General features: G+C 39.9%; 1 protein-coding gene across 1 annotated transcript in view; it reads left to right on the top strand.

The window, feature by feature from the left end:
- Positions 1 to 14,403, top strand: part of FNDC1 (fibronectin type III domain containing 1) — a 188,311-nt gene that overhangs the window by 86,624 nt on the left and 87,284 nt on the right. The window contains exons 2-3 of the mRNA XM_044290429.1: positions 7,323 to 7,517; positions 11,372 to 11,470. Coding sequence (XP_044146364.1) covers positions 7,323 to 7,517; positions 11,372 to 11,470 — 294 coding nt within the window. The remainder of the gene's footprint in view (positions 1 to 7,322; positions 7,518 to 11,371; positions 11,471 to 14,403) is intronic.

The following is a 14,403-nucleotide window of genomic DNA, read 5'->3' as shown; positions in this document are numbered from 1 at the left end:
AAGCAATCACATTCAAAGTCATGTTAAATAGGAGTCAGCATACACCTGCCATCATTTAAAGTGCCTCTGATTAACCCCAAATAAAGTTCAGATGTTCTAGTTGGTCTTTCCTTTCGTCCCTCCAAAATTGATGAAAAGACGAGAAGAAAACTGGTCTGGGAGGCTACCAAGGGCCTACAGCAACATTAAAGGAGATACAGAAATATCTGGCAAGTATTGGCTGTGTGGTACATGTGACAACAATCTCCCGTATTCTTCTTATGTCTGGGCTATGGGGTAGAGTGGCAAGACGAAAGCCTTTTCTTACGAAGAAAAACATCCAAGCCACATTTTGCAAAAACACATCTGAAGTCTCCCAGAAGCATGTGGGAAAAGGTGTTATGGTCTGATGAAACCAAGGTTGAACTTTTTGGCTATAATTCCAAAAGATATGTTTGGCGCAAAAACAACACTGCACATCACCTAAAGAACACCATAACCACAGTGATGCATGGTGGTGGCAGCATCATGCTTTGGGGCTGTTTTTCTTTAGCTGGAACTGGGGCCTTAGTTAAGCTAGAGGGAATTATGAACAGTTCCAAATACCAGTCGATATTGACACAAAACCTTCAGGCTTTTGCTAGAAAGCTGAACATTAAGAGGAACTTCATCTTTCAGAATGATAATGACCCAAAGCATACATCCAAATAATCAAAGGAATGGCTTCACCAGAAGAAGATAAAAGTTTTGGAATGGCCCAGCCAGAGCCCAGACCTGAATCCGATTGAAAATCTGTGGGGTGATCTGAAGAGGGCTGTGCACAGGAGATGCCCTCGCAATCTAACAGATTTTGAGTGTTTTTGCAAAGAAGAGTGGGCAAATCTTGCCAAGTCAAAATGTGCCATGCTGATATATATTGTTCACAAATCTGTCTAAATCTGTGTTAGTGAGCACTTCTCCTTTGCCGAGATAATCCATCCCACCTCACAGGTGTGGCATATCAAGGTGCTGATTAGACAGCATGAATATTGCACAGGTGTGCCTTAGACTGCCCACAATAAAAATCCACTCTGAAATGTTCACAGTTTTTCCTCACTGGGGGAAGGGGGGGGGGGGGGGGCAGAAAACCAGTCAGTATCTGGTGTAGCCACTATTTGCCTCACGAAGTGCAACACATCTCCGTTGCATAGAGTTGATCAGGTTGTTGATTGTGGACTGTGGAATGTTGGTCCACTCCTCTTGAATAGCTGTGCGAAGTTACAGAATATTGGCAGGAACTGGAACACGCTGTCGTATACGTCGATTCAGAGCATTCCAAACATGCTCATTGGGTGACATGTCCAGTGAGTATTCTGACCATGCAGGAACTGGGATGTTTTCAGCTTCCAGGAATTGTGTAAAGATCCTTGCAATATGGGGCAGTGCATTATCATGCTGCAACATGAGGTGATGGTCGTGGATGAATGGCACAACAACGGGCCTCAGGATCTCATCACGGTATCTCTGTGCATTCAAAATGCCATCAATAAAATGCACCTGTGTTCGTTGTCCATAACATAATCCTGCCCATACCATAACCTCACCACCACCATGGGCCACTTGATCCACAACATTGATGTTAGCAAACCACTCACTCACACAACGCCATACACGCTGTCTGCCATCTACCCTGAACAGTGAAAACCGGGACTCATCAGAATGCCTCTTCAACGTGCCAAACGTCATTGAATATAAGCATTTGCCCACTCAAGTTGGTTATAACGACGAACTGCAGTCAGGTCCTGACCCTGATAAGGATGATGAGCATGCATATGAGCTTCCCTGAGACGGTTTCTGACAGTTTGTGCAGAAATTCTTTGGTTATGTAAACCGAATGTTGCTGCAGCTGTCCGGGTGGCTGGTCTCAGACGATCATGGAGGTGAACATGCTGGATGTGGAGGTCCTGGGCTGGTACGGTTACACGTGGTCTGCGGTTGTGATGTTGGTTAGATGTACTGCCAAATTTTCTGAAACGCCTTTTGAGACAGCTTATGATAGAGAAATGAACATACATTGCACGGGAAACTGCTCTGGTAGACATTCCTGCAGTCAGCATGCCAATTGCACGCTCCCTCAAATGTTGCAACATCTGTTGCATTGTGCTGTGTGATCAAAATGCACATTTCAGAGTAGCTTTTATTGTGGGCAGTCTAAGGCACACCTGTTCAATATTCATGCTGCTTAATCAGCACCTTGATATGCCACACCTGTGAGGTGGGATGGATTACCTTGGCAAAGGAAAAGTGCTCACTAACACAGATTTAGACAGATTTGTGAACAATATTTGAGAGTAATGGGTCTTGTGTGTATGTAGAAAATGTTTCAGATATTTGAGTTCAGCTCATGCAAAATGGGAGCAAAACCGAAAGTGCTGCGTTTATATTTTTGTTCAGTGTATATATCTATATATATATATATACAGTACAGACCAAAAGTTTGGACACACCTTCTCATTCAAAGAGTTTTCTTTATTTTCATGACTATGAAAATTGTAGATTCACACTGAAGGCATCAAAACTATGAATTAACACATGTGGAATTATATACATAACAAAAAAGTGTGAAAAAACTGAAAATATGTCATATTCTAGGTTCTTCAAAGTAGCCACCTTTTGCTTTGATTACTGCTTTGCACACTCTTGGCATTCTCTTGATGAGCTTCAAGAGGTAGTCACCTGAAATGGTTTTCACTTCACAGGTGTGCCCTGTCAGGTTTAATAAGTGGGATTTCTTGCCTTATAAATGGGGTTGGGACCATCAGTTGCATTGTGGAGAAGTCAGGTGGATACACAGCTGATAGTCCTACTGAATAGACTGTTAGAATTTGTATTATGGCAAGAAAAATGCAGCTAAGTAAAGAAAAACGAGTGGCCATCATTACTTTAAGAAATGAAGGTCAGTCGGTCTGAAAAATTCGGAAAACTTTGAAAGTGTCCCCAAGTGGAGTCACAAAAACCATCAAGCGCTACAAAGAAACTGGCTCACATGCGGACCGCCCCAGGAAAGGAAGACCAAGAGTCACCTCTGCTGTGGAGGATAAGTTCATCCGTGTCACCAGCCTCAGAAATCGCAGGTTAACAGCAGCTCAGATTAGAGACCAGGTCAATGCCACACAGAGTTCTAGCAGCAGACACATCTCTAGAACAACTGTTAAGAGGAGACTCTGTGAATCAGGCCTTCATGGTAGAATATCTGCTAGGAAACCACTGCTAAGGACAGGCAACAAGCAGAAGAGACTTGTTTGGGCTAAAGAACACAGGGAATGGACATTAGACCAGTGGAAATCTGTGCTTTGGTCTGATGAGTCCAAATTTGAGATCTTTGGTTCCAACCACCGTGTCTTTGTGCGACGCAGAAAAGGTGAACGGATGGACTCTACATGCCTGGTTCCCACCGTGAAGCATGGAGGAGGAGGTGTGATGGTGTGGGGGTGCTTTGCTTGTGACACTGTTGAGGATTTATTCAAAATTGAAGGCATACTGAACCAGCATGGCTACCACAGCATCTTGCAGCGGCATGCTATTCCATCCGGTTTGCGTTTAGTTGGACCATCATTTATTTTTCAACAGGACAATGACCCCCAAACACACCTCCAGGCTGTGTAAGGGCTATTTGACCATGAAGGAGAGTGATGGGGTGCTGCGCCAGATGACCTGACCTCCACAGTCACCGGACCTGAACCCAATCGAGATGGTTTGGGGTGAGCTGGACCGCAGAGTGAAGGCAAAAGGGCCAACAAGTGCTAAGCATCTCTGGGAACTCCTTCAAGACTGTTGGAAGACCATTTCAGGTGACTACCTCTTGAAGCTCATCAAGAGAATGCCAAGAGTGTGCAAAGCAGTAATCAAAGCAAAAGGTGGCTACTTTGAAGAACCTAGAATATGACATATTTTCAGTTGTTTCACACTTTTTTGTTATGTATATAATTCCACATGTGTTAATTCATAGTTTTGATGCCTTCAGTGTGAATCTACAATTTTCATAGTCATGAAAATAAAGAAAACTCTTTGAATGAGAAGGTGTGTCCAAACTTTTGGTCTGTACTATATATATATAATATATATATATATTTAAAAATATTTTTTTTATTTCTTTTTCCATTCTTATTTAACATTCTGAAAATTCTTAAATTTAACCACAAGCATTTTGAAGAAAACATTTCATTCTCATAAACTTTCTAAGCTCTTCACTTGAGCTGCAACTTAAAAAAGATGAAAGATCACTCCTGGTAGTTTCTATCCAGCCAACAATAGAACTGGGTTTAGCCATCTATGAAAGAATGTAGCTCGGGGTTTAGACTGTACTGGACAGAGAGACATGCTAAGGTTTGTTCTCAAATCCTCAGATATTCTATTTGTGAGCTTGGTAGCTTAGTGATTTTATATCTTTCTCGTCTGCCTAAGAATTGGTAGAATAAACATGCAAAAATGTAACTATGCCCTTGTATTTATTAAAGGCCCTTGTTTTTATTACAGATGTTTCAGGGATAAAATGTTTCATATGCATTTTAAATGTGGTATTTTCATTTCTTTTGAGGTAGCTAAAAAAAACATTTATTTCTCATATTGGCAGCAAGTGTGCTCAGCAAATCCAACTTGTGGCTTGCTTTTATATTGCTGACTTGACAGTTATCATGAGGATCTTGGAACTGAGACCATTGTCTTATGGCCTGAAGTTCCGAACAGAGTTAATGTATTTTCCTCACTTGACCGCATAAAGGCATAACTAATATCTGTCACTGGGAAATTCTACCCTTGAAAGCTCCTTATGGAACTGAGATTTGGCATTTTCTTGAAGGAGCTTGTTACATAATATGTTGCTACATTAGTTGATTAACTCTAATTTCAAATTTATGGACGTACAGTATAAGATGTGGCCAGACCTACGATCGAGAAGAGCTGAATGCTGTGATGGATATAAAACACATAGATCATTTGTTATATTATACTTTATTAAATTTTTGGAATGCCATATACTGTATATGGTAAAGCAACTAAAATGGAGGGGGTAACATTAAAGAGCTAAATAAGAAAATATGAGCTCTACTACATTTAAAATTGGAGGTTTATATCAGCATTGTAGATTCCATCAAAAAATCCAGTCAGACTATAGGTAATGCAGCATGCTACATTATTTTGCCCAGTGAAAGGATGGATACTATGCGGAAAGCTGATGGACCCGATTATAGTTATTGAGGTCTATTGGGCACCATTGGTGTCCTTCATGTGACAGATCCAGCACGGGCATTATTTTAACTTTTCTGTTCCTAGAGTCGAATAGAAAGTTGGAAACATACGAACTACTGAACCTAACCTAAAAAATTTGGGAATATGAACTACTGCCTTCTTAAACTCAGCAATCTGTCAGCAACAATAGGCGCAGCTGAATGTTTTCTAAATTTGACTTCAACCTGTCACAGGTTAGGACATTGAGGTCAGTCATAAATTTTATTGTCATGTGTCACTGGCCATTCATATAAAATTAAGCTTTATGTTTTCGGTCATTTTCAGCCTAATCCTATTACACTTCAGCTCTCAAATTAGGGAGTTGCTTAAAATTTCACTAGTATTTTCCACAATTCATGGTTTCTTCAACAATGGTTAAATTAATCACAACCTGAAACAACAAAGTGTTCAAATAGCATCAGATTGCCAACACCATGTTAGACTTTTGGTATCTTACTGTCATACTTTGCTTCCCAAATAATCTAATTTTTGCCAATCTCTTTCTCAGTGATGTCATGAGCAATGACATTGACTAGGGCTACAACAGCTCTTTTTAGAAGCATTGTGACCTCTTGGATGAGTTGTAATTGGTAATAAGTTCTTGGAGTATTTTAGGTACCTACTGGGAAAAATCATTGTTCATTCAGCTATTCTCCAAATGGATATTATGCATCTCATTGTGCTTCAATAGAGTTCCAAAGCCTTCGAAGGATCTCTGCAATCCTTTCCAAACTGATGTTTTTTTTTTCATTTGTGATCTATTTTCTGCTCATTTTATATTGTTTTTAAAATTATTTTTTGTGATTTTGTCTAATTTTAAACTTGATAAACAATTTTTACTCCATGCCTTCCAAAAGACAAGGGTGGGTGGGTGGTGGCGGTGGGGTTATTAAAGCTGGGGCAAAGAAAAACTGACTTAGGCTACTTTCACATCTCTGGCATGTCTGATCCAGACAAAAAAACGCTGCATGAAGCAGTGTTTTCCTGGCCAAAAGCCAGCATTTATGCTGGTAAGCAGCTGGATAATTTTACTCAATGGGGATCGGCAATGCTGAATCCGTTGAACTCTGGCAGGCTGTTCTCTGCTGGATATTTTCAACAGTGATGTGCAAGTAGTATTATTTGCCCATAGCAACCAATCAATCCATTTATTTTTCAGAGCTCCTTTGGAAGATGAAAGGATCAATTTGATTGGTTTATATGGGCAACTAAGCCAGTTTTTCTTTGAACCAGTTTTGATAAATATCTTTCATTAAAGGCTATGTACACCTTTTGGAGACAATTTTTTATGATTGCATGTTACTCTCATTTGGTTAAAAATATTTTTTTCAATTGGCCTTTATTAAAAATATTGAGCTGTTCTGTCACAAAGGGTTAACTGTTTTTCTAGCCGTGTGACTGGTACTTTCACTTTCACTTTGTGACAGGTCATCTAAAAAACCTTATCTCTAAACTACTGAGAGGTTGTAAACACTTATTTAAGCCATAATCCTATAAGATAACTGAGCTGTAATTAGTGTTTATAAGGTCACAGAGCAGAGATAAGGAGTCCGTCAGCTCCCCAAATGACGGAAAAGACAGAAAATCCACAGGCTTTCACTACAGCATGTCATTTATTTAAAGAAAAAAGGATGCCATATTTTTAATAAAGACCAATACATTTTTAGCTCAAAATGAGTACAATGCAAATTTTTTTTTAAATTCCCCCCAAAGGTGTACATAGCTTTTAAGTACCTTTTTTAAAAATTTATTTTTTTATTCATATAACATTATAAGGATGTTGTTTAGTGGAACAAGTTGTAATTGCTATCAGAGCCATTTAATGTTTCTTACAATGAATTGATAAGCTGGAAAAAAAAATATTAATGGGTTGGACACGATTGAGCAGTAGGAACAGTATTCTGTAAGCTACAAAGCTTCCCCTAGTTGTGACAGGAAATACACAATTAGACCACTCAATGAAATAAAATATGATAAAATAAGATATGCTCTGCTTTTAATACTGTTGTTTTTAATACTGACTTTTCATACTTTTTTTTACCTAATTTTCATGCATGGTTTCTCTTGTGCTTTTTAAGAAAGGAAGCATCCAAGCAGAACATTTAGATTTCAAGCTCGTAATTCTGATGACCGATCACCACTCCCTCAAAGAGCAGGAATGAGAACTGTGCGTAGATTTCGGGCACATCCTTCCAATCCAGGTGAAAGTACAAGAAGAATTAACTATGCTCCAGTAAGACCAGTTGTTGATAATGAAGACAATAAGCAGAGAGGTAAGCCATCGTTCAGTCAGATGTCAAAATCTATCATATATGGCAGGGATGGCCAACCTGCGGCTCTCCAGCTGTTGCAAAACTCCCAGCATGCCCAATCAGCCTACAGCTATCAGCCTACAACAGGGCATGGTGGGAATTGTAGTTTTACAACAGCTGGAGAGCCGCAGGTTGGCCAGCCCTGATATATGGCATTGGAAGCAAAGGAATGTTAGGCAGGTCACAGAATGCACTGCAATAGATTTTAAGCATAATTGGATTCTAACATCCTGGCACAACTGACATAAGTCTATGTAGCTTGTGGTAGAGGGCACTACATGAGAGAAACTGGTTCCTGGGGGGAAGAGATTTGTGAAGCACTGGAAGCGAGCAGAGTCTGATTGATGTCAGGATCCAGTGTGTGTTTTTCAAGCACAGAGAAGAAGATAATGTGGTGCGCAGAACCAGAGAGAACCAGCTGAAGTGGCCAAACAGTCAGTGATAGTAGAAATGCTGTGCGATTGGTAAGAGAACAGCAGCATCCTTCTGGACAATGTGTAGTTCACTCCATAGCAGTGGATCCTGCATTGATGTGGCTTCATCACCTGTTAGTTGTGTCACTTAAGCAGATCAGTGAGTTAGAGACTGCAAGAAGCATATCCATACAGTGTGAAAAGCATTAAAGCTTTTGGTGATGTCTGAAGAGGAGTTAAACAGAAAGCAGGAGGCATCTGGTGTCTCAATTTCATAATTTAGGCTACTTTCACACTCATGTTTTGGCTTTCCGTTTGTGAGATCTGTTCAGGGATCTCACAAGCGGTCCAAAACGGATCCTTTGGAGAGATACTTTGGAGTATTGTGTGCAGTACTGGAGACCATATCTCCAGAAGGATATTGATACTTTGGAGAAAGTTCAGAGAAGAGCTACTAAACTAGTACATGGATTGCAGGATAAAACTTACCAGGAAAGATTAAAGGACCTTAACATGTATAGCTTGGAAGAAAGACGAGACAGAGGGGATATGATAGAAACTTTTTTCTATATGATAAAAGAGGAGAGAATGTTTAAAAGAAGAAAAACTGCTACAAGAGGACATAGTTTTAAATTAGAGGGGCAAAGGTTTAAAAGTAATATCAGGAAGTATTACCTTACTGAGAGAGTAGTGGATGCATGGAATAGCCTTCCTGCAGAAGTGGCAGCTGCAAATACAGTGGAGGAGTTTAAGCATGCATTGGATAGGCATAAGGCCATCCTTCATATAAGATAGGGCCAGGGGCTATCCATAGTATTCAGTATATTGGGCAGACTAGATGGGCCAAATGGTTCTTATCTGCCGGCACATTCTATGTTTAAGTTTTGCCCTAATGCATTCTGAATGGAAAAGGATCCGCTCAGAATGCATCAGTTTGACTCCGTTCAGTCACCATTCCGCTCTGGAGGCGGACATTAAAACACTACCTACAGCGTTTTGCGGTCAGCTTGACTATACTGAGCCAAACGGATCCATCCTGACACACAATGTAAGCCAATGTGGACGGATCCGCAAAAAAACGCTAGGTGAATGTAGCCTAAGACATCACAGACTTTGTTGTTATAATTTGATACAAATACTGTGGTGTTTTAAGAACTCCAGAGACACACACCTGAGAACCAGGGTGCATAACTAGTCCTGTCCTGTTCCAGATCGGTTTTCTATTATTGCTCACTGAAGTGTTCAGTAACCCCTTAAAGAGTTACAAGAAAGGCTCCATTTTTTCACTTGTCTGGTGTCAGCAAAATTTCTTATGAAATCCCAGCAAGTTCCACTACACAACTACTCTACTCTCAAAAAGTAGATCAAATTCATGTACTCATATAATATTTTACTGCATGTTAAAGGTACTTATCTCAAACTATCCTATTATTTTAATTACTTTTTAGCTTACTGTAAATTTGTCACAGCAGAGTACTGCTTCATTGATATTATTAGTATCCATATTTGATTAATCCAGAACAAAAGAGATTCAAAGCATGGCATTCACTATAAAAAGTTTTCCTTTATTTAATCCAGTGTGTACATTCAACAAGCAGAATGTGGAGATACAAAAAGAGGATTATGGTACAATTTGAACTACCTGGTCTAACCGTGCACCAGGAGTCGCAAAATAAGTACCTAGAGTAGAGGCTATTAGAGGCGCCAGGGGTCGGAGGAGGGTTCTATACAGAACAATATAGGAGTTATGCTCATCTGAAGTTATGGAACAAGATAGGCAGCTCAAGTGTTTCAGTGGATCAAGGATTGCCCTTGTCCACTTATGAAGAGATATGGATGGTGTAGAAAGGACAAAGGAAGAAAGGCCCTTCACACCCGTGAGGAAAAGTTTGAAACACGTATCAGGCGCCAAATCACTCAGTCAATAGTCGTGATGTAAATGCAGATGGATTCTTATTAGTATATAAGATGTAGATAAGACCTTCACCGGGGTCTGTGTGATGTTAGAGGTCATAAAATAGTGATAATAATAAAATTAAGGGTAAGAATAAAATCAAGGATAAGAATAAAATCAAATCCACTCACTTCACGGGGGGGGGGGGGGGGGGGGGGGGCAGTCACCAGGATAAACTCAATACACCTGGGACTATTTTTCCCCCCCAGCCAGGATCGTATGTAGAGATGTAAATAATTGAACGCCGCCTACACATGTGGCTTCTGGTCAATCATTTTATTAATTGTATTAATAAAATGATTGACCAGAAGCCACATGTGTAGGCGGCGTTCAATTATTTACATCTCTACATACGATCCTGGCTGGGGGGGAAAAATTATTATCACTATTTTATGACCTCTAACATCACACAGACCCCGGTGAAGGTCTTATCTACATCTTATATACTAATAAGAATCCATCTGCATTTACATCACGACTATTGACTGAGTGATTTGGCGCCTGATACGTGTTTCAAACTTTTCTTCACGGGTGTGAAGGGCCTTTCTTCCTTTGTCCTTTCTACACCATCCATATCTATACATTCAACAAGGACATTAGGGAGATGCAGGAGAGTGGGCCAACTGCACTCCCACATGACCCCCCTATCCTTGCTGGATTAAATTAAGGAACATTTTTATGGTGAGTGCCATGCTTTGGATCTCTTTTGTTCTGGACTCATACTGCTGCATTGAGCACCACCATATCATAGTGGCACCGATCGCTAGTGCGTGTTTTCTCTTATAAAAGAACAGTGCCGGCCATGTGTTTTCTCTTTCATTTTATATTTGATTAATATTTCTAACTAGCAAAACGGGGCACATCTAAGTGGGGCTAGTGTGGCATGTGCTCCAGGTTCTGGGTGCCAGCAAGCCACTCAGACTCAGCCTTAGGGATACCAATAAGCCATTTTGCCTTGGGGACTCCACCTACCCACTCTGCCTTGTTCAGAATATTTAGACACATGGTTAGGGCAACCAACTGAATCTTTGCTGTTGGGGAAAGAATGCCTACCAACTGCCAATGCAACTGGGAAACACTGACACAACACTGAGCTTAAGGGCAGATTTAGACGGCAATTTGCAGACCGCACATGGAAATGTCTATTCTTGTCCGCAATTGCCGACAAGAATAGGACATGTTCTTTTCCGCTGAGCCGCAGAATGGAACAACGCATGCGGACAAGAGGCCTTACATTTATAAGTTACTAGAGTGGGGGCAGAGGTATTTACAGTAGTTGTAAATTACCATTGTGCAGGTACTAGAGGCTAATCATATCATGTTCTCTAAATAGAAGCCTGCAATAATTGTTAATTGTTACATGAGGGTAACAAAATATATGTACTAACAAAATATTCAGATTTCTACTGAAATTACACTACTGAAGTTCTTTAATTTCTTCCTTGCAGCATCTGAGTCTGTACACATGGTCTCCCTTCAGTCAATGAATCCCCAAGGAAAAAGCCAGCCGGTATATCGGGCAGCTGCTACAAAGCTTAAAATTCCAGGTATGACGTTTGCTTACTTTGATAACAGGCCAAACAGTAGCACTAGGGCTGTAGAATTGAATCCAGACCTTACTGGAGTTGGAGGACACAAGAGTGAAGAATTTCCTTTCCTTTCTATATTTGTATATATAGCTTCTTTTGATGATTTGGTGCAGAACATAGTAACATAATTTCTAAGGCTGAGAAAATACATATTTCTATCCAGTTCAACCTATTCTACTAAATTGATCCAGAGGTGTCAAAAACTGAGCCTAGAAATTATAGGCTGGTTAGTCTAACATCTGTTGTCGGCAAACTGTTTGAAGGTTTTCTAAGAGATCCTATCCTGGAGTATCTCAATTAAAATAAGTGTATAATGCCATATCAGCATGGCTTCATGAGGGATCGTCATGCCAAACTAGTTTAAACATTTTTCTGCGAGGAGGTAAGTTCTAGACTTGAACGGAGTGAGTCAATGGATGTCGTATATCTGGACTTCTCCAAAGCATTTGATACCATGCCACATAAAGGGCTAGTATATACAATGAGAATGCATGAACTTAGAAAAAATGTCTGTAAGTGGGTAAGTAACTGGCTCAGTGATAGAAAACAGAGGGTGGTTATTAACGGTACACACTCAGATTGGGTCACTGTCACTAGTGGGGTACCTCAGGGGTCAGTATTGGGCCCTATTCTCTTCAATATATTTATTAATGATCTTGTAGAAGGCTTGCATAGTAAAATATCAATTTTTGCAGATGACACTAAACTGTGTAAAGTAATTAACACTGAAGAGGACAGTATACTACTACAGATGGCTCTGGATAGATTGGAGGCTTGGGCAGATAAGTGGCAGATGAGGTTTAACACTGACAAATGTAAGGTTATGCACATGGGAAGGAATAATGCAAGTCACCAGTACATACTAAATGGTAAAACACTGGGTAACACTGACATGGAAAAGGACCTAGGAATGTTATTTGACAGTAAACTTAAATGTAGCAACCAGTGTCAGACAGCTGGTACCAAGGGCAATAACATCATGGAGTGTATTACTTTACAAATCACTAGTAAGGCCACAAATGGAGTATTGTGCACATGAAAGACATAGCAGAGCTTGAGAAGGTTCAAAGACGGGCAACTAGAATGGGTGGACTACAGTACCCAAAATTAGGGTTATTTAGTTTAGAAAAAAAGATAGCTGAAGGGGAGATCTAATAACTATATATAAATATATATAGAGAATACAGAGAACTATTACCCTTTTATACCCAGGACTGTCATTGTGACAAGGGGACATCCTCTGCGTCTAGTGAAACAAAGTTCTCTACACAAACATAGAAGAGGATTCTTTACTGAGTAGTGAGACTATGGAACTGTCTGCCAGAGGAGGAAGAAATTATAAAAAGAGTTTAAGAGGGGCCTGGATGTATTTCTGGAGTATAATAATATTACAGGTTATAGTTATTAGACTTTGGTAGAGGGGTCTTTCATCCAGGGAGTTATTCGGATTGCCTGATTGGAGTTGGTAAAGAATCCCCCCACCCCCATCTTCCTCTGGATAATAGGTCGATCTCGGTGGACATATGTCTTTTTCAGCCTTACAAACTTTGTTACTACGCAAATCTTTTTTCCTCTAGATGTAGAGGTTGTCCTCTTATTACAGTCACAGTCCTGGGTATATATAGCATCCAAAATGAAAAAGTTGCTTGAGAAATGCTTTATGCCGAAATGTTATATCTGGCAATGCATTTCTAATAACTTTTCCTTGAAGTGCTGTTCCTTTTTGCATTTGCTGGGTACAGATAGATCACTTATTACTTTAGTTGCCTGCCTTTGAACCCTCTCAATCTCTGATATGTTCTTCTTTAGCAAAGGTGCCCAAAATTCACATATTTTATTTGTTATGCACATGCAATACATTTGCGCAAAAATTGTCATCAGCGACTAACTGTACGTTTATATATACTGTGTATATATATATATATATATATATATATATATATAATGGATTTATTCAAGATTCCTAAGCCATTGATGCATTTAGCCAATAATTCAGAGACAGTAAATGCTTTAGGAGGGAGGGACCTATAGTATTAATTTATGCAGTTTGTTGAAAGTGCAGTGCCTATTCACATAGCTTTTAAAGGGAATCTGTCAGCAGTTCTGACCATGCTAATCTGCTGACAGCATTAGGTAGGTGCTGGGAAAAGCAGTGCAATTCTATCTTTTGCCCAGGCAGAAGTGCCGAGAACAGGGTTTCACTGTGAAGTGCTCCTTGCTTCACATCCCCTCCCCTCTGTTCTGAGTGACAGTTGTAGTGGTCTCCTGGTTGGATGCTATAGCTGTCACTCAGAGCACATGGAAGGGGCTATGAAGCAGCTCTATGCACAGAGCTGAGAACACTTCACAGTGAAGCTCCGAACTAGGTACTTGAAAGGCCAAAATCTGGCACAATAAAAATTCATAGCCACACTACTCCAGATTCTAGTGATTTAATTCAATTGCATTGTTTTTTTGTATCCTACATAATGGGATTGATACCTTAATAGATATTCATTTAGATGAATCCATACTCAAAACACAGTACACAGTCAACAACTTTCTACTTCACCATGGATATGCTTTACTATCAATCAGGAAAGAAGCCATTTTATTATCCAAGTGTTTCATGAACTTTAAAGAAAATTGACATGCATATAACTGAAATAATTATTTAATGTAAAAAAACTGTCTAAGTCTTCATTTTCATTTCCTTTTCACTTTCAAGATTTCTGTCTTTCTTGTCAGTGTGTGGAACCACTGTTATGGCTGCAGGGCTGAAAACTGATTCGATTTGCGGGTGGGTGGTGGGCACTGATACACCTAAAGGGGTATTCCGGTTACAGGTTACCTTCCTTGTTCCATAATAGGGTAACATAATATAAATATGGGTTTTCTGGGAAACCCATTTA

Source organism: Bufo gargarizans, chromosome 4, assembly GCF_014858855.1.
Source record: "Bufo gargarizans isolate SCDJY-AF-19 chromosome 4, ASM1485885v1, whole genome shotgun sequence".
NCBI lineage: Eukaryota > Metazoa > Chordata > Amphibia > Anura > Bufonidae > Bufo > Bufo gargarizans.
This window is presented reverse-complemented; position numbering and strand designations above follow the sequence as displayed.